Source organism: Rhea pennata, chromosome 2 (assembly GCF_028389875.1).
Source record: "Rhea pennata isolate bPtePen1 chromosome 2, bPtePen1.pri, whole genome shotgun sequence".
Lineage (NCBI taxonomy): Eukaryota > Metazoa > Chordata > Aves > Rheiformes > Rheidae > Rhea > Rhea pennata.
In genome coordinates this window covers 39645279-39666452 of record NC_084664.1, presented here as the reverse complement: position 1 = coordinate 39666452, position 21174 = coordinate 39645279, and the positions used below count along the sequence as shown (strand labels likewise).

The window sequence follows — 21174 nt, the reverse complement described above, 5'->3', positions numbered from 1 at the left end:
CATACTGAATATACTGTACTCGTCATTCATTTCTGACATTGCACTTCTCAAGAGCAAAAGCTTCTAATAGCGTAACATTGATTTTAGGAGTTCTGCCCCATTTCTTCACAGCGTCTTTGACACTAATGTATTCTGCTGTTACAGAAAAGCATAGATCTAAAAGGTTATAAACAAAAGTTTGTGATGAACAGAGAAAATATAGTTAATAGCAGATTGAGTTTTTTTAAGTGACGGAATAACCAAGGGTCAATCATAACATACTCAAAAACTTAAAAGAAAGGAAGTTATAGAATACACAGGGTTAATAAACACAAAATAGTTGGAATGAGGTTTATAAATCACCTTCACTCTTTCTTCCCTGCCTCCTGGAGATGGCAGTTCAAGCAGATCTCTTTGCTATAGCAACCACTATCCCTATAGAGAACAGAAAAATCCCTATAGTTTTAATCAGGGTCCAGAATTTCCTGTTTACACTACCTGAAAATTGAAAGTGCTTGTTTCAAACTGAGTACTCCTTCCTAATAAAAAGTAGTCTTTATTAGCATTTAGATGCTTTAGCCTTTTTTTCCAGGCTAGTCTAGCTGTAAGAAACATATTACTCAGTGAGGGAGCAGCCACAATAGTTGAGTTGGTAATGCGTATTGCGTGTGTGTATTGTCTCCTATGCTGGTATTAATTGTGTTCATTTACATTCAGTTCACCTTAGAAGAATCAGAAGCTATCCAAGATTTAAATCATGAGTATTCTGTTGATTTTAATCAGAAATAAGTTGCAACATTCTTTTTTTGAATGACAACACAGTTTCAGTAGCTTCGAAGCAGAGGAAAGCATGAGTATTTTTTAACCAAGAAATGCAAAGTAGAATTCTACATGCAATATTTCAACCAGTAATGGTTTAATATATTGCTGTTTGCTTAGGCAAAACTTGCACAAACTAAAATCAACACACACACCCCAATGCAAGTTATTCAGTTACGGTTATTGATTATCAATTATTCAGGTAAAATATTTAAATAATTTTAATTTTGATGTATTTGATAAAAATGCAGAGATTTTTCTGAAGTTTTGATGCATTGCAAATAGTTCATTGAAGGAGTTCTTTTGAGTCAAGTGAGCACTTTTGCAACTTTCTGTGCCTTAAATCTGTATGAGGGTTTTAATGTACTGTAGCATTGGAGCGTATATTCTGTGACCCTTAATTGTCAAAGAATAAAAGTATGTGACCATAACCACTGATAATGGAATGTTTACAGTGGAAAAGGTGGATGCAGTGGGATGTACTTACTTCACACACATGAATAGCTAGATTCATAATGCTTGGATATCAGGCAAGTTTCTTCACGTAGGTGAAGAAACTTCACCTTCATACAGGTCAAACACTAAAGTCAACTGGAATGAAATAATTAGGACGCAGAGTTTTTCAGTAAGTCCTCACTACAGGCAAATAGCTTGACAGCAAATTGGAAGCTAATAATAACAGCACTATTTTTGGTACAAATAAGTAAAAATCTAAACAGTAATAAATTAAAGAAAAACATATGATGATATACTCCAAAGATATTATTAACACAGGTTTGAGATAACACCATAATTCTCTAATGGAGAAAGTGATCTTGTAGAAGGCTTTAAAAATGGCTTTCACAATTTGCTGCCATTTATTCTATATATGACATGCATCATAGAAAATGTCCTTTAAAACAAAAGTGCTATAAATGGCATTTCAGACATTTGTAGATGTTTGGTTTCAAAACTCTCAGTCTGTCCAGATTTTTATGTGACATTTACTATAACGGTATTTGAGTAAATCATTCTGCTTGTAAAATCAGAAACAGTTTTGGTGAGTTCAGCAGTACAAGAAGGAGAAAACTTCACATTTTAGAAACCTCCACATGACCTACAATAACTGTCTTTTACATCACTCTAGCAATTTTAAGGTGTAGTATCTACAGTCTAGTGCAGTATGAAGGAAATGTTTAGATTGTAAGGAAGTGAAATAGTAAAGTTTTCCCTTAGGATAGGTTGCTGTTTCTTATGACTGTTAAGTTTGGCACTTATGCAAGACAAATTCTCATTTGCTTGTCACTTCATGCCAGAGTAGTTTTTTTACATCTAGGGAATAGAAGCAGCAACAGGAAGAGAACTATTCTGCAGAAGGCAAGGGAGAACAGACTTTTTTTGAGCTTTCAGAAAAAATACTGCTTGGAAGTGCTCAGAGGCTGGTGGTGCTAGCAGGAGTTGGGCAAAGAGTTTTAGCAAACAGAATGTATGTGAAGGAATATGTACTGCATGAAAAATGATAATTACTACGTGGATGCCATTTGCCTTAAGTATAATCAGCACTATACATTCATGTAAAGGAATGTGAAGTAGTACATTCTTCATCATCATCATCAGGACCAAAAAAAAACTATCTCCGTGTAGGAAGAACATGCCCCATCACCTGCCATGGGAGGAGTGGTGCCTTTGGTGTTTGATATACCCTTTATAGGCACAGGATGCCTGGGAATACACCCTTTTCCCAGTGCATCTTGGCACTGATGGAGACATAAGGTACATGTTAAGCATGGTTTGCTTTTAATGTGTCGATTATAGTTCCTAGTTAAAATGGATCCTGCGTTTAAGCAAAACATGGACCTCCTTTTCTGTACATTTGATTCTGTTCGTTGCTGTGAGTTGATAATCGATGACTTCCGTATTTTTCTGTAGCAGAATAATTGATGTCACAAGTATTACTGCACATTAAATATTGGTAAAGTGTTGGTGCTTTACACAACACCTAAATGTGAATCAGAAGTATATACTCTATAAATACACAGCTTAAATTAAAATGAGTGTTTTTTTAAAGAATGTAATACTTCACAAAGGATTTAATACTTCACATTTTTAAATTTGATCTTTAAATTGTTTAACATTCAAACATTATTAAATGATGCTCTCAGTATAATGCATGGTTGCATTAATGTCATAATAAAAGATGACATGCACGGTGACACAGGTAAGTGAAATCCAGACTACTTATTGGTATTGCCTTCCTCAGCACTAAAATCATCTCCTCTTTAGTTTAAGAAGGAAATATAACTCCTATCATTTATATTTTTCATGGTGGAAAAAAGTGTGAGTGGAGAGCATGTTTTCCCACTCAAAATCCAATCTAGTTCTAGTAGAAATGAGCCATTTTTATTGTGAAAATTTTATTGAGGAGATTTGATTAACAGAGTTAAATTCCCCATCCATGTGTTCCTGTTTTCTAACAGTAAGAAAAAAAAATCTTCCTATCACTAGTACACTATAGAGGAAATGGAACTATTTTCTGTAAACACTGCTTTCATAAAAAGGATCAGACAAAAGGTCTGGAATGTGTAACTATGTAGCTGTGTAGCCTAAAAGAAAGGAGTTGATATCTGTGGGAACTTTTTTTCTTTTTCTTTTTTTGTTTTTTGCTCTCCTCTTTTGAAAAGATACAAACCTGAAGTAATACAGGTCATCTCTCCTTACTGCTGACCACCTTGGTAATAAGAATGTACTTTTACTTGCTCACTCGGAACAGTGTTTTCAGTAATGGTAGGCAAGGATGGGGAAAAAAAAAAGTAGTTTTAGCATGATTCTAGCACTGTTGGTTGTGTACAAATCATTGATCAGGAGCTAGCACTGCGAGGGCAGCAGTCACAGTAAAGCTTGCAGCTACTTTAAGTTAGCCTCTCTCAGCAAGTGTCATCTTCCTGGAAAGACCCCATCCACCAGGTTAAAATGGAAATCAGTAGGAGATAGATGTGCTTCAAAAAGGCCGTGGGGAGCAAACAAACAGAAGAGAACAAGGACATTAAAACTTATTCAAAAGTTTCTTCCACGTGTACAGACATGAAGAGATGCCTGAGAAGACCTTGTCTACCACAGACTAGTTTTCCCATTAGTGCCACTGCCTGTCTTCATTTAGCACAGCTCTGGATTTTTTTTTTTTTTTTTTTTTTTGGGGGGGGGGGAGGGGGGCAGAGTCTGTATTGAACGCCTGCTAAATTTTCAGTCGATGTTATTTGATTTAGTAGGCAACGAAAATAATTAGGCCGAGCATACCACTTTTTCCACACTCAGAGAGGAAATGTGACCTCTAAATCTAATACTTTTTACAGCCATTTTCCCTCACTGGGGAAGTCAGCAGTGACTATGCACATCATCATGCAATGTGTAGCAGTTGGGTCATCAAAGAGCATAAGCCTTCCCTGATTTTACTGCTAGGAACTGCTGTGGCTAATTCTGCTCTTTCATCTTTGAATGGAGAATGATGGAATTTCTTCAAGAGTTTAAATTTTAGAAATTAAGTTAGGGAGAGGAAATAGAAATCTGGATTTTCTACGGTGAATTTCTGTGTGGCGTTATTTACAATTTTAGATAAGTGTAAGAGTAGGAAATGAAAAATAGATTTCGTCTTAATTCGTCAGCTATTTCGTCTAGCCTGTTGCTACCCAAATCACTGCATGATAACTGGTTTTCTATGTTTTGTAGAAAAGAAGAACAAAAATGCAATCAATCACTTGCATATTATTCCTCTGTAACTCCAATTGGCTTTAAATTACATCCAGGCCATCTATCACAGTATTAATCAGGAAATAATAGTTATTTGATTAATTGGTCCAATATCTGTCAAACATAAAGGAATCTACTTATTTGACTATGAGTATTCAAACTTGATTTTAACCAATTATTTAAAATACGTCCATTAGCTTATGTGTCCTCATTGAGGGCAGCCTCAGTAGTGGATAATGTAGCTGACTTCTGAAAAGAGTAACTGCTTGTATGGCTCTGGTATTTCTGAGCAGTCCAACCAGGGTTTGACAGTTCGTTTTGTGAAACTTCGATATGTTTTTGTATTATGGTGGAACAAATCCAGAATCAGGTAACATGATCTGGATCTCATGCATCTCACAGCGGTGCTCCGACGATCAGGGGATGGGATGCAAAATTCAGCCTTTGTCTTTCTCCGGGATGAACTTCACTGAAACAGAAATCTCGGGAAAGCATTTAGCATCAGCTAAATGAAATTTTACTAAAAGAAAAAACAACCAAAGCTGGTCAAAACTGGTTGAATTCAGTGATACTGAAATGGAATTTTGAATGAAAACAGCTATCTCAGTCAAATTGATATTTTAGCATAGAATCAGAGTGAGTTGGGTTTTGAATAGACTAAAAGCCCTATAATCCATTTTTTGACCTATCATGTCAGTGTTTGTTTTACAGGTAGAAAGGTGTTCTCAGTTCCTAGTTGATATCTGCATTATTTTTTTCAAAAAGTTGTTTATTGTTTTATGAAAAAGTATTCATTAATACAGAGGATTTATTATAGACAGTCAGATAAGGAAAACACTAGGGAAAAAATCAATATATGGCCAGTTTGTTGATATACATAACTTTATTAGAAGACATAGTAAAATCTCTTGTGAAGGAAGAATAATAAGTGATACAACTCCATTTGCTTAATATGAAAGTTGTTCAGCTGAGCAGCATTGTATCAAACATATTACTTCTTCAGCACTCCTAACTCCTAACAGAGTTAGTATTTTTTAAGTGTTTTCAGCTATAAAAGTACTTTTTGAGCTCTGAGAGAGTAACGTTAAAGGAAAAGGCTTTTGTCTGCACTGGAGAGCTTGTTCATCGCGGTGTTAAATCTCGCTGCTCTGCGAGGTGTCCTCAGGAGAGGGACGAGGCTCAGAGGCCCCGAAACGCAGCTGCGGAGGTGCGTGCCGAGTCACTCGCCCACCCTCCTCTTCCTCCTGCCTCTGCTTCCAGCCCAAACGCGTCGTCACGGGTGGTCCCAGCAGGAGGACGTGCCAGTGGCGGAGGCACTCCTCCAAAAGCAGATCCCCTCTATCCTTTCTTCTAAGGCAAAAATTTTTATTCCTCTCTACTCGTTAGCTGGGAGGAAAGGAGAGTGAGCGCTGATAAATTTGGGCTCCATACTTACGGCTTATTTGGTACATAATAAATTCTGTGTTCAAGCGGGTAGTAGATCAGAAGCCATTTACACTTCAAGGGCACACTTAGGAGAAGAAAAATCCATTGAGAAAATCCATAGGGAAACCTTTCATTCTCTTTCTTTATACTACTGAAAGAAATTGCAGTCTGTGACCTTACATCTCCCCTGTTACATACTTAGAGGGGGAAGTGGCTGATTGTAGTGATTTGCATCCTGGCACATACTTCTGTGTTAAAACGAAATATGTTCCTTGAATCCAAAATAGTGCTTTAGAGCAAACTAATTTTTTTTCAAAATACATTTTAATCATTTTAACTGATTAAAACCAATAAACATATCCAAGATGTGCCATGCTGCACTTTAAAACAAACTGTAAATTCAAGGAATAACTTTAGAAAATGAGTTGAGTTCATTCATGATTAGAAAATCTTACTGTATTTCCAGCCTTTTCTCTTTCAGTCTTTTTTTCCCCTGGGACTAGTGTTAAAATCCTTTATTAATCTTGCTAAAATAAATATGTGATGATATGAACATTTTTACTAATATTTACTGCTGCCTAGCCATCATAGTTCTATTTATAAGTTGCTAGACATTTCTAAATACATTGGCTTTTCAGAGTTACAGCTCTTTTATATAGAAATAATGTTTTCATCTTCATTCTTTTGAAATACTGCCTTAAAAACCCCTATGAAGAAGGGAAATAATAGTAGATTATTTCCACATCATACAGAATGACTTTCAGCTTTTGTTTTCTCTTTTTTTCCCTGATATTTAAATTTTCCAACTTTTGGTCTTTCATAGATTCGAGGTATGTTTTGAATTATTTTCTTGCTCCATTTGCTTAGTCACTATGCACACCTGAGTTTATAATGCATGTTTTTAATACATGTGGGGATCAAACACTGTAGCAATTGTTTTAATGCTGAGAAATGAAAGAGACAGTTGAATTCAGTGACTTGGGCTGTGATTAAACATTGTTTGTCTGCCCAGAAGGACTTGGACTTTGGACTTCTGATGTTCAAAGTTCTGAACCTTTTAAAAGAAGTAGAAAATTATGCACTGCTTGTTAAAAGTGGAAGTCAAGATTTAAAGTAGTAGTTTTGTAAGTAACACATTTTAATACTTGCCAGAAAATGTTATTATCTTTTATTTAGCAAATTGAGAGACTAGATGTACTGTAAAAACAATAAATAAAATGGTGAATTAATTATACTTTCTGTCAATTCATGATGTTACATATTTGCAAAAAGATAAAGTTTTACATTATCTAAAGCCTTCATAATGCAGTGTCTTTATGATGTAACTTGTCTTTTAAGATTTGTACTTGATATTGTTCAAGTGTACTGTGTTTGACCTCATTGCTGCAGGATACTGCTGCTGTTTTATGGTACGAATGCTAAATAATGTAAACTTGTATCTCCTTATTTAGATAGGCTACTAACAGAAAGCTGAGTTAGCATACCCCCACCCTTCCCCTTGACCTTGATCACATCTTTTTGCTTGAACTCTCTCTCATCTACTATTGCCTTTTGTGTCTCTAATCTCTTTAGTATTAGATCCTCTCTTTAGTCTTGGATCCTATCCCTTCTTTCCCTTTCTGTTTTTTATTTTTATCAGCTGCAGATTTTCTTTCCCACACATAATTTCAAACTTCTGTCTCTATATGTAAGTTTTAAATCTGCATTTCTCCTCATAATCTATCTTCCCCTTGTCCAGCCTCCTTCATCTCATACTTTCAGTATTTATTCTGTAAACACAAAACTTAAGCCAAATTGCTCAATATTTTTCCTTGAAACCTGGTGTTGTGTCAAAGTTGTCAGCAGCATCATATTCATCCTTGTCAGCATAATCTGTAACAATGTTTTTGTCTTTTCACTGGTTTGGTCCCTCAACATGTAGGATGTGGTTAAAACAAACAAGCAATGCATGTTTGGATTAATGATGCAAAGCTCTAGTTGTTAAGCACCTGAAATACTGTGATTCAGACCAGCAAAGCACTGTTCCCAAGTGAGTGTTACTGAAGGATTTGTACTGAGCACTATGCAAGTAAGGCAGGAGTGGCACAGAAGATTCTCCTTTCACCTTCAGTTGATAGATGCCTTCTCAGTCTGTAAATCTGTAAATCAAAATCACTGCTGCTTCTCAAAGAGCTGAGGAGGAAGGGAAGAGTTAGGAGCCTGGGGAAGGATCTGCCATGGCTTAAAGAGTCTGTGGAAGTGTCTGAGCTATGGACTGGTTTGGCCTACAGCATTGCCTGGGATTTTCAGGACATGGTGTGTCACAGCTTTATCTCTTAGATGTTAGCCAGCCTCCAGCCCTGCCCCCAGCAAGCACCATACACCAGTGTGCTGAAGTGCAGTCTTGCAGGACAGCTCTGTAGATAGGGAAGACAGGGATCTTCTGAAGTGTCAGTACTGTACTACACTTTCTGTCAGATATGAGGTTTTACTCTGCTCTGGGTCTTTTGCTTAATATAAAAGGATCAGATAGGGATCGCCACTTTCAGGCTTGTTATGTAGAACAAGAGCGTCCGCAGTGGCCGTAGGATCTGAGCTGAAATTACTGCGCCCCTACCTTAACCCATCCTGAGAGCTCAGCAAATTCCTGTAAATGTTCTTGAAAGCTTCCAGAGCATTCGCAGAATCAAACATGCGTGCAACTCTATGAGCCACAGAGGCCACATCGTCTTCTAGGGACCATTGGAATGAGAGTCCATTGGTGCATTCAGGCAACAGAAGCCCAGCAGCAGCATAACGTTATTGTAGGAGTCTTGGCAGCATTGACAGGCTTTGGCTAGCCTAACCCTCCTCAGCTAGTGAAGTTGTCACCGTCTAGGTCGGTATGTGAAAATGCATTTGCAAGTCACAGGATTTGGCTCTGAGAACATAAGTCAACGCTAAGTTGGCAGTACATTAGAGATTATTCAGGAAGTTTCTCTTTTTTTGCAGGAAATATTCAGGAAGTTATATTACAAGAACACTTGGAAAAAGAAGATGAAATTCTGGTTTCCCTGGCTGGTTTGAAGCAGGTATAGCTATTGATTAACTTACTTAACCTTCTTGTATCCCACAGTGCTATTAATCCTTTTTTTCTTCCTTTTTTATTCTTTTTGTTATACTACTGTTTTGACTTCTGTTGTAGCTGTTTTAAAAATACTAATGTATCAAGCATTGCATAGTACTTTTATTTAGAAAGTAAAACTGAGCTGTAAGGAGTTCGAAGGACTTGCACATTTTCTTCCTGAGAAGTTGTGGCAATATCAAAGTAGAACTGAGGCGGTGTAATTCCAAGTTCTGGGCATTAACCACATCGTCATTTTTCTTAATGCAAAGTGTACATACTAAGCATGCACTACATGTTTCTGACCACATTATGTAAATGTAATGACACTTGAATATCATTCTATGTAAGAAAAAAGTACTATATACTTAAAATGAGAATGAGCTTTGAAATACATTTTATCAGGAACAATGTGACATGTTACATCTCAAAGTGTGATGTGGGGAAGAGTCTTAGCAGTTTCGTTCTTTTTAACTTTCTTGGATATTTGTTTTCCTGAATCTGATACAATCACATTTCACTGATGCAAAGCAATTCGAAGCAATTACTATGGGAAAATGGTGTATGAAATCATTCTGCACTAAGCTTCAGAAAATTTAGAATTGCTGCAAGTTCCTAACTTACATTCTTTCCCATTCAACAACAGATCAAAGATATTCTGAAAGGTTCCCTGCGTTTCAACCAGAGCCAACTGGAAGCTGAAGAAAATGAGCAAATCACGATAGCAGATGATCACTACTGCTCCAACAGTCAGAACAAGGGGACGAGTGATGTCTTGAAGGGATCTGTTATGGCAAAGCAACAGTTCATCCCAGGACATCAGGTAAGATACAAATAACTCCAACATGCCATTGACGGAATTAGTCCTTTATTTTTGAAGACTTCCTTTAGCATGTCCAGACATCACACAGAAATACACCAGTTCACACTTCTCCTTCAAAAAAGCAGGGTGTAATCAGAAGCATAGCTTGTGTTTTGGTAAGTGGTCACTTGCCTTGTAAGCACTCAGATTCCCACCAGAAGCCCGGGAACGCTGCTGCATATAGAGCTGTGCTTAGAAGTTTCTCTCTGACTACTGTCCTGCTCTCACTGCTTTTGCTAGTGCAGGCTTATGCTCCACACACAGGTAATTAAGTCAGAGTTTTATACAGTGTTTGGGGGGGGGCAGCGGGTCTTTTTTCAAGTCATTGAATACTTCTTAACAAGTCAGCTGCGTATAAAAAGATGTAAAAAATGGAGGTGAATGTTCCTGTATCAGTTATTATTCTCATTGTTTGTCCTCTACAGCTCCATTATGTAACAGCTGATTATCTGCATTGCAGTGTATCCATGTTAAGTGCCAAAAAGGAAATAGCTAGGAGGTTACTTTTACCTTCTGCTCCATTTCCTTGGTAAGAGTTGTTTGTATTGACTTCTGGACTCAGTAAACACAGTTTTCACATACAAAACTTACAGTCACAGGACAAGTTCACACACACACAGAGTTTTTGCCTTATGCTAAAAGGAATGCACAGGTGTCTCTCTGTCTAAGACTTAGTCTAATTCAGATGTGATCTTAAAAACAAATAACTTTTTATATGCACATTTCCTTGTAATTTTCAATATTAGAGTTCTGAAGTTAAATCTGCCACGTTAGTAGTAATACTCACACTTGTGAATCAGTGGCAACACTATAACCTCAGTCTAATCGAGTCTGCAATCATATTCTCTTGACAAGTTTGCTTAGAAAAGAAAAGAAATATTTATTGATTTTAAAATAGTGACATAGGTTGTTTTGATTTATTATACACAGTCCCCTGAGTTAGCACTTTTTATGTTAAAAATCGTATTTTAATTGTATTTCATTTTGTTATTTTAAATAATAACCATAGGTTCAAAGAGAAAGGTTTTGCTGGAACATAATTGCTCCGTTAGCTTTTGTCATTACGGTCAGTAGCTTCTGCCATGTTAAAGGCATAGGTTACTCTGAAGGTAGTGTATTGGAGCGTTCGTGTAATGACCTCCTGGTTTTGCCTTTTATCTCCCTGCGTTTTACATGAAAGTGGCTTTGGCTTTCACACTGAAATGGCAAATAGCACTTTTTCTGGCAATTTTAACTTGGCTTTTTTACAGAAAGTGGAAGGTAGAATGTAATATAAAATAACAACCTGGTGTAGTAGTGTGTGCAGATCTTGCTTGTGCGGAAGAAGCCCTTGCTCACGTGCTGCTCTGAAGGTGTGTCACTAAGCAGAGGGGCTTTGCCGGTGGGGTGAGGTACAGCTCCCTCCCTGCCCGTGCGGGTTTCTTTCCAGGGCAAACTTGCGGGGGTGACGTGTAATGAGGTCTCACCCCAGTACGGAGTCAGAATACACACCCAGAGAAGGATTCGTGGGTGTCACAATTTGGATGTGCCCTGTGATAATCGTGCTTATGAGGGAGCTATGAACAATGTGAGTAAAGGCTGCAGGATCTGAGCTAGCAGAGCACTTAATGAGGCTGCAGCGCTGCCTGGTTTATGTTTGCAGATACAGTACACCCATACTGATTAGCCTTCTCTAATCTTATCTTCTGCGAGTTCCAATTATGATAATGAGCAGCAGCCTATTACAGAACGAGAAATAAAAGATTAGGCTTGGAGCCGCGCATGGTGGGGAAGCAGCACTGCAGTCCAGGAGGAAGGGTAGCATCCCGCCGCTCTGCGCTGTGCCTGAGCCCAGCCTGTTCAACCGCAGCCTTTACACGCAAAGGGAAAGAGAAGAGCTTTTGACAACACCTTTTAATAAAACGGAGGATAAAATTGCTAAGTTTAGTCGGCTGTGAAGTGAGACTGTTAATTGTTGGGAGGGGGGCAATTTCCACCAAATTGGGCCGCAGCCCAGCCTTTTATTCTGATGAGGAAGCTGAGTTGTAGTGATGCCTCTGGGTCAAGCAGAGAGGGTCTTCTGAGAGCTGCAGAAGGCTTAAAAAATTCTAGCCATTTCTAGCCCATTTAATATATTTCTTGCTAAATAAATTTTACCATATTTACATTTTTTGTGACTTAGAAAATATGTATAATTCTGTTTAATATGACTTATTTTGTAGAAATTCTACTCTAGCACAATTACAGGTATATTTCTAAGACTGCTGAAAACGTTATAGGTGATTTATTATGGTGTAATCAAAATTGAAATCCAGTCTTTTGTGCTTCATTGTTATATAATTGTTTATCACCTTTAATTTATTTTAAAAGTGCTCTTCCTCTTTTTTCTTTTTTCTGTCCCCCCCCCCCCCCCCCCCCCGGTGAAACTGGGGATAAAGATACAGTGCCTGTTTGCAAAGACGAGAACTATAAATGCAAAAAATAAGAAAAAGGCTCAAGGAAGTGCGGCGTTTGTTAGACTGTTTGCCTTTCATAGCAGTGCGCAGTTGACAAACAGAAGGCTTCTGTTGCTAAATAATGAATGATAATTAGCACATTATCTTGCCTTTATGTCGATTCAAAGAAGGAGGCAAAACGAGCTGCTGTTCTTCTAAGCTTACTCGAATTGTATTCGTACAGTGCATTTTAACTCATTCACAGTATGAAGGCAATTGAAATAAGCCTGGTACTAGTAGCTGATATTCATCAGGAAAAAATGTTTGGAGAAGCCATATGGCAACAGGCGTAAGGTTGTTAACTTTCAAAGCTACTGGAAGTATAATTCTGTCATTTTTCATTTATTCAGTAGTGGCAGCAGATGGGAGAAAACATGGTTCACGTCAGCATGAGTTTCCTGAAACAGAAACAGGGCAGAACAAGAAGCGGGGAGGTATTCTGCCTCTGGAAATATTCACCACCAAAATACCAATGTATTCTAGAGATAGGCAAACAGTTACAGCAAGCCTTTTTATATCATTTTGGTGTCAATATATATACTTTGCTGCTTTTCTGATACTTCAGTGAGGTATAGTTCTCCTTAATCAATAGCCAAAAATATGGGTAGAACAAAAAACACTGTTGCAAAACACAATATTAATTAAAAGAATTTGGCATTAGTGTTTTTTTCCCTTTCCCCATATTTTTAACTATGCAAGAGCACATTTGTTGAAGCAGAATTTAGGAAATTGCAGTGCCAGCACAAAGTATTAATGACTGTGGGCTCATGCTGGGGTTCACTGCCAGAAGGCGTTCAACCTGTTGGGCATCCTTGGCCATACCAGCAGGAAAACACTGACCCCACTGGCTGCTGCTGCTGCTAGGTAATGCTTTTGTCTCCTTATGAAAAGTGATACCCTCTTGGATATGAGGGTTGTGAGGGCAGAAATAGTGTGATCCTAATAGCTTGGAATACTAAAGTGTATAATTTTACAATAGAAGACTGTTGTGTTCAGCAAGAGCCTTTGCAAGTGTGAAAAGAAGCCAGATGAATTATTGCACCAGTTGTTGCTTCAGGGAACTGTATTCCTGTTGCACAGAGGGAAAAAGCAGGGAAATTTTGAAGGGGCATTTAGAGCTCCCAGAAGAGCTCCGCTGCCCAGGTCTTGTCCACAAAATCCGTCAGCTGCCTGCTAGCCACGATGCTGGAGCGGAGCCGTGCTCCTGGCCCCTGGAGGTGGCAGCGGATGAACTGACAGCTAATGAGGACACTAATTCAAATAGACCAGATGAAAGCGAAGGACTAATTAATAACGGATGATGTCTTAGATCAGAAGTGCTTAAACAGTGCAAGCATCAGTCCTGGTAGGGTAAATCTGTTTGGTTTTAACTTCATGGTAAAGTAAAGTTGTTTACTCGCTTTTGAACTACATACTTCTACGCAGTACAGGAAGGTTGGGCTAAGGTTTAATAGCATTCAGCACTGGACAGTTGTTGATATTTTTAAAAGTGATCTGCTCGGTTACGTTTATATGAATACTATAAAGTCTTTTGAAGATGAGTAAGTAAATATCAAAGAATAACAGATGTAAAATTGGCATCAGTCTGAGAGCTGTCTTTTATTGGGACCTTTCAAACTGTAACCAGTGCTCCGAACTTCAGAGATTTTCACTTGAATGGAAAAATATTAGAATGTGTTATTTACAAAAGACAATAATAGATATTGTAATATTTAGGTACCATCCAGAAAACATGAAAAAACTTTTTAATAAATTTTATAAATGTAATATTTTAAAAAATTACTGCAATGGAAATAACTGAATTTCCATTCATATGATTTCTTTAAGGAAGTAAGTTACAATTCTGTATTTCAATGTGCTTTCACATTCAAGTGATATTTATTTTGTGACTTTTAGCAATTTAGAACAACTGTATAAATAATAACCAAAACCTTACACCTCTTTTATTTCCTACTACAGTTTGTTGTTAATGAACGGTGGATTTTACCCTCTCCGCAGCTGTGCAGACCCCTTTCAAGAACATTCTGCTCTATGATCAATAATCTAGTCAATGGAAAATGGTTTCCAGATATAATAATAAGTGTGGTAAAATGTTTTACTGGAGTCCATGGACAGCTTAAACCCAATTTGTGGTTCCTACTACCTGTGATGATCTCCATAATTTTATATACTGTGCCGTGGAACTATCTTTATCTCATTCAAACTCTTCCTGTTCGTTCTTTCTTTTTTTTTTTCTTTTTTGCTAATGTTCCCTTTTCTCTCTAATATCTGCCATTTCTCTTTTACTCCAAAGTGAATTTACACTTTTTGTGTGGTGAAGAATCACAGCTGAAGGGCATGTATATGACACACATGTTGACAAACACATTTCTTCAGCTGCCCCTCAACTTCATCTCCCTTTTCTCAATCTTGCGTTAGTGTAATCAAATGTATTAGTTTCAGTAGTGCTGGACAGGAGATGAATCTATCTCTTGCAGAAGAAAATAGTTGTTCATTCAGGTTGCATCCCAGCTAATACACAGCCAGTTTTGTTGCAAAAGAGAATTCCCACTCTACTGAATAGGACCGTCTTGCCTCCTAATTACATTTTGCTCTTTATGTTGAAAAGGTGGGCTTCTCCTGAATACGGCTGGTTTAAATATAAGATTCCTAGCTCATAAGAATTTGTTGCTATTCTGACATGTAGTTTTGTTCTACTACTAGAGTCTCAGGGGTGAATATTCCCGGGGCCTAACTACACAGATCAAGGGGTTCTTGGAGGCTAGTTTTCTGGTGGAGTTAGAAATACTCAGCCCGTCACCCCATGGCGCTGAGCCTAGAAGCCCTGGGGGCTCCAATCTGCAGAATCCAAACTATTGCACACTGAGCCAGACGTATGTACAGCTCCAGTTCCAAAGATCAGAGTTTTATTACAAAATTTTTTATTAAGCTGTTCTCCAAAAGAACTGCAACACGCCGTTCTGCATGTAAACCAGAAAAAAATCTGTAATACTGCTTAGTAAATGGCTATAGAAAAGTAATAACAGTACGAATATAGTACCTAAAATCTTCATGACTGTAATGTGTGTATTAGATGCCTGGTTACCATGATCACTACATGGAAGTATTTTGATAATTGAAATGTATAAGACCTCTATGCTTGAGAACGTATTTTTGGAGTGTGAGCTTGTATGCTTTCTTAAATAACAAATAAATTATTTCACCTGAAGTTAATACCCACTTTATTTTTTACTGGTTGATTTGGGCTACACTATTTTTAGATAAAGATTATTCCTATGTCCCACACCCAGAATTACTGATGTGTGTCATAAACCTTTTTAAGTGGGAAAAGTGGTACTAACTTTAAGTTCTTTCTGTACTGTTGTCTTACAGACCACAACTGACTCAAGCACTAGTGAAAGTAAGAGTGCTGATGACTATATTCTGATTTCCAAAGAAGAGGAAGGAAATAGAAGCACTACCCAGGAGCCAACGCAGCCCCTTCTGGTACACAAGGAGGCACCAATGAAGCAGGAAGTTCCATCCCGTTCTTCTTTGATATTTTCTGATCCACTGATGGGCTCTATTTCAGCCTCCTCCAGTAACCTGAGCTCCAGCCCTGATGATGACAGTAGTAATAACAGCAAAGATTCTGATTTTACTATTGTCAGCCCCCTGGACCTCTGAAGTAAAAGACCGGGACAGACTGGGAGGTCAGTTGTTACACCTCAGCACAAATTGCTGTGATTCCAGGGGCTGGGTGATTCTTTGGATTAGAAGGACAGGCAATAGATAAAGGTTACCCACTTCAGCTCTCAAAAGCCTAAATTAAAATAAATAAAGAAAGAAATTCGGTCACAACTCATCAAAAGAATATGAACCTTTTAGTGACTGTCTTAAATAAAAATCCAGTAAACCCCAGTTCTAATATGCAGTTATAGTTAATTATAGCATTATCTTAGGAGCTTTATTACTGTAGAACTGTCGCTTTCCTGGTACATAGAATAGTATGTGCTGAGTACTGTAATGGATTAGGAAATATGTAGATATTTGGCATCAGACCTGAAGTTGCAAAGACAAGCCAGATTTAATAACTTCCTTTTACAAAATATGCCAGACTGGGTTTTCTGAGAAGAAAAAGGTACTATCTCTTCAGAGATTGTACTTAGCAAAATAGGGAATGTATAGCGGAGAGATTAAAAGCGGCATTCTGACACCAGGCTTATCCTCAGTTGAGGACCCCTACTTTCTTCATTTTTATCTGACAGTTACTTGAGGTGTGTTAGAGGCACAGGTTTGTGTTCCATTTTCAAGTGCTCCTCAACATTGTGTTTAAGTAGATCTTTTACAGATTCCTTGAGGATGGGGACCTATACAATAGAGTCTAATTTCCCTTTGCCTACTCTTTTTTCCCTTCGGAAATTTCAGCACACCTCTTCTCCTCATTATGTCTGACTACTTTTAATTTCCTGGGCATGAATTTATTTTGGCTTTACTGAAATTATTATGGTTAAAACAGTAGGCTCAAGGGAAATTACAGTATCTGATAGTGTAGACCTGAGCCAATTGAACTAAAACTAGCTTAAGTATGATAACTTACCAGGGAAGGGTGCAAAGACATATGAAATGTTCGTAATTCAAAGCACTTTATGTCTCATTACTATTATCTATAGATTCTGTTTACAGATACGCCTATATGATGTCTACATTTCTAGTCAAAAAAACATAATGGAGCAGCAACATTAACCAACAAAGTTTCTGATGAACTCTATAACTTGTTCTTCTGTGGAAAAGTATATTTCTTTCCCACCAAGTACATAGTACATCTAATACAATTTTTTCAAGTAGATAAGATTTTTTTTTTGTACTCTCTAATCCCTTTAAACTCTTTTGGAATTCATAAAAAGAAGTTAGTGATAAATGGAAACTTGTTCTTTCTGGACCTACTTAGAACTATCCTTATAAAAGAATGCTATAAAGCTACTCTATTTATAACAACGGCAAAAAAACCTGTATTATTTAATTTTATGGTACATATACGGTATACCATGCAATAACTTCGTAATTGCATGGCAAAGCTTATGTTAATAGACAATTAATAAATGGTAGTTATTTGCTGATTAGTCTGTAATTGTAATGGAGTTAAGTAGAGTATTCTACGATGAGGTGACATGTAGTTTGCTGGTCTTAAATTTTACGAGGTCTGAGTGTCAGTAACTGAAATGAAGAGATAATTGTTCTGTAATTACATAGTAGCTGCCATATCCTTACACATTGAAAAGCCACCACGTAATACTTCTGAGATTATATGTGCCTTGTAAAATGGTAAAATACTAGAATGTTATGAGCAGGCATAGCATCGTACATCTGTGTGACAGGCTGATATGAACAGTCAGATAACTGTTTATTTAGATGAAAGAGCTTAAATGCATAACATTTTGGAGAGATGTTTATTTTGGTTTAGTTTTAAGCTTGATAGAAAATCAGTTCAGAATTCAACATGCATGCCTGTCTTCAGGTTTATTTTATTTCCCCGAGCTTGCATGAATGCCAGGGGATTAAATCAGTGGCTGTTGATTTATTTAGGTCTTTCAAGCTTTTCTAGCCTTAACCCATTCAGCAAGGCTTGTGCTGCATCAACAATGATCTGTTCAAGAGCTGCCTATGGAAAGAGGGAAGAAATATTATAGAGGCAGAGGGAAAAGAAAAGTTTTATATTCTGTGATGCATAAGCCTTCACAGATTCCATTACTTTGGCAGGGGAAAATGTTTTTACTTTTTTATTTTTTTACGAATCATTCTTTCTATTTCTATTCTGGTCTTTTGTTTCAGGGATCACATTGCAATTTTCTTGAGCACTCTCATTGCCAATAAAAGTGTGATTTGTACAGTTCTTTTATTTTTGTAAGTTAGTTGTATGTTTAATATTGCATATTTTAAAGCAGTGCGTAAAGTATAAAAATTTGTAGAGTTTCTAACAAGTTTTCAGTAATTATTGAATAGCAATGAGCTGAATGCCTGTCATGCCATGGGATAGGATAAAATCCCTAGGAGAAGAGAGGTGATTATACAAATGAGATTAGATGCAATAGATGAATATTTGGTTATATCATGTCCTTCCACATCTCAAATATCTAGTCTCTAATACTTGGTCATACTGGGAAGATGATAGTTAAAATTTTATATAGTCATTAAGACAGAAACCTATAAGTTAGACAAGATGTCAAATCATCACCCTGTCTTGCCTTATCGTAGGAATATACCGAGAAAGAAAATTGTCATTTCAAATACAAGATTATTCTTTTTTTTCAAAGATGAGCCTGCTCATAATGTTCATGGATAAAAATAACCAGATAGAAAATGATATAGATTGGAAATTACTGACGAAAACTAAAATGGGATAAGATAGGTATCTGGGACTGTTGGACTAGATCTTACATCTGAAATTTATGACTGTTTCAAATTTCTTGCATGTCATGTCAATTGTATGTACTGCAGAAAGGCAGTGTCCTGTTTTGACTGGGTATTCATTTAGTCGTGGAACTTTGTATCTTTACTCTGGAAGAATATCTAGCCTGCTTTATTAAAGAAAGAATTAACAAATTCTCTGGGCTGTGTTTGTGTTGTTTTCTCAAAAAGAGGGGATTTCTTTTTGACTAGAATATTAGAAGTCTGATTTCTCAAAACAAAGATGCTAAAACTTGAAAGCTCTGCTCTCATGTTACTGTTATCTTAATCAGATTTAATGTTTTTGTTACAGGAAAACAAATTGCTTGTTGTTGTTCTCATCAAAACAATACAGAATATTTCCTGTCTTACCGTATTTATTGTATCTGAAAATCATGAGCTAAAATTTGAAGAGGTGTAATTTCGCTGTAGTTTCCTTCAACTTGGTATAGTTATATCATCTTGTCCTGATCACAATCCCAGTATCTTTACAATACTTCTCTAATTCTCAATACTTTATTTCATGTTCTTAAACATTTTCTGTGGTTCTGCAGTACGTTCTCCCCGTTAGATGCCCCTGAGGCAGCTATTAAAAAGATCAGACTTCATATTTAAGGTCTATGGCATGCTTTGTGCCTGACAATTGTAACATCAGCTGTTCAAATATGGACACGGCAATGTTAATTTGAATAGGTTTCCAAGTTTTGGGTGTCAGCCCTAAAGTAATACTTTCACGCATGTGTTGGTCGTGAGTGAATGTGTATTATGGTTTATTAAACTTGGAAGGGTGCAATTTCATAAAATAAACTTCATTTGGCTACAGGATAGTCATCATGCTGCCTCGTAATCTGTCCTGTTCTTTGAAGAATGATTAAATACAGTTTCTGCATTAGTATTTCCTGTGTCACTGAACCTGCTAGACTCCCCCTTCTGTAGCTGGCTAAATTTAGAGATGAAAGAGCATGAAAGAGGGTCATCAGAGAAAAGGCACTTTGAAATGTGCACATAGCTAACTTGTTTGCCTGCTGCTTGCAGTATATTTAACCACTCAAAAGGTGCAAGAGGTTTTAGATATGTAGGACGACTTGTGTGACAGCTAGAGTAAGTGTCTATCCCTAGAAATAGAAGATGAGCAGGAAGGGATGCAGCACGAGACTCTCGAATATGAGTTCTTTAGGGCAGGAACCACCTTTTCGTCTGAGTTTATCTAGAGTTTCTAGCACAGTCTGAAGTGATCCCAGACATCATCAAAATTCAAATAATAATGAATAAAATACTCATAATTTCACTTGCTCTTGACCTTGCAAAAATTCAAATAATAATGAATAAAATACTCATAATTTCACTTGCTCTTGGCCTTGCAAACAGCTAAGTATTAGCCAGATGCAACCCATGGTATAACTCAGCTGGTAGTAAAAAGTGTCACATCAGAGAAGAATTTGGACCCATGCTACTGAAATAATAAGTGCAATTGAAGAGCAGTAGTTTATATTAATTAATCATGCAAAAAACGGGACAACAATGTTCCAGAAAACAAAAAACTGTGTTCACTTCCAGACAAATATAAAACATAACAAGTAGTTTCCAAAATGTGCCTCCTGTAGTATTTGTGTGCCTTGTTTGACTGTGCCAGATACAATTGTGCAAACCTGTCTTTGCTTTTAATTTGCAAAATCCTAGCTGATGTTTAAATGCAGGAAGAATTAAAAGTGTCAGCTGCAGAGGAAAGATGCTGAAGTTTCACTTTCCATGTGAAGTAAGAGTTTGAACCTACAAGTCCCACTGTTACAACACTTCTACTGTCTTTCATGGTGACGACATGAAAAGCCCTGTAAGCACTACAAAACCCTGGTGGGAACTCGCTGCTTAAACGGTCATGTGCAGTCACAGGGCAGTTTTGAGCTGGGCAGGTTTTCGCAGCTGGCCTTTCACTACGAATCTCAAGGCCTGTGACAAGATGATTAGTTTTTTTCTAAATTTTTAACTAGAATAAAGCATTCAAAGATGCTATAAATTATCCTGTCAGTATCTGAGAGCATTTGGAATAGAAATTGGTACTTGGTTTTGAGATGGAAGAATAGTTGGCACAACATCTTGATTTCCCACCTGTCATGTTAATTGAATCCAGGGGACTGAGGGAATATACTAATGTTTGCAAATTGGCATTATATTTCCCTTTAAAATAGAAAATATCAAGCACACAGCTATTAAGAAGCAAGCTATCAGAGGAGTCACATAGCTTGCTGGATAATATGTGTATCATCTCTGAGCAAATTCGTAGCAATGATGTGTGACATTTCTATCCATAAATATGGAGACTTGTAACAGCCTGGAACACTTGCAGAAGATGTATATGAATGTGAGCCTGTTCTTAAAACATTTTT

At 37.2% G+C, this 21174-nt stretch overlaps 1 protein-coding gene across 11 annotated transcripts in view; it reads left to right on the top strand.

Annotated features, from left to right (window-relative positions):
- TBC1D5 (TBC1 domain family member 5) overlaps positions 1-18949 on the top strand; it is a 322054-nt gene extending 303105 nt beyond the window's left edge. For 10 of the 11 annotated variants that reach the window (XM_062569298.1, XM_062569297.1, XM_062569299.1 and 7 more), the window contains 3 exons: positions 8917-8996; positions 9675-9851; positions 15737-18949. In XM_062569298.1, the coding sequence (XP_062425282.1) occupies positions 8917-8996; positions 9675-9851; positions 15737-16030 (551 nt within the window). In that variant the 3' untranslated portion in view covers positions 16031-18949. The remainder of the gene's footprint in view (positions 1-8916; positions 8997-9674; positions 9852-15736) is intronic. The other variant, XM_062569296.1, reaches the window with a different exon arrangement.
- The last annotated feature ends 2225 nt before the right edge of the window (positions 18950-21174 follow it).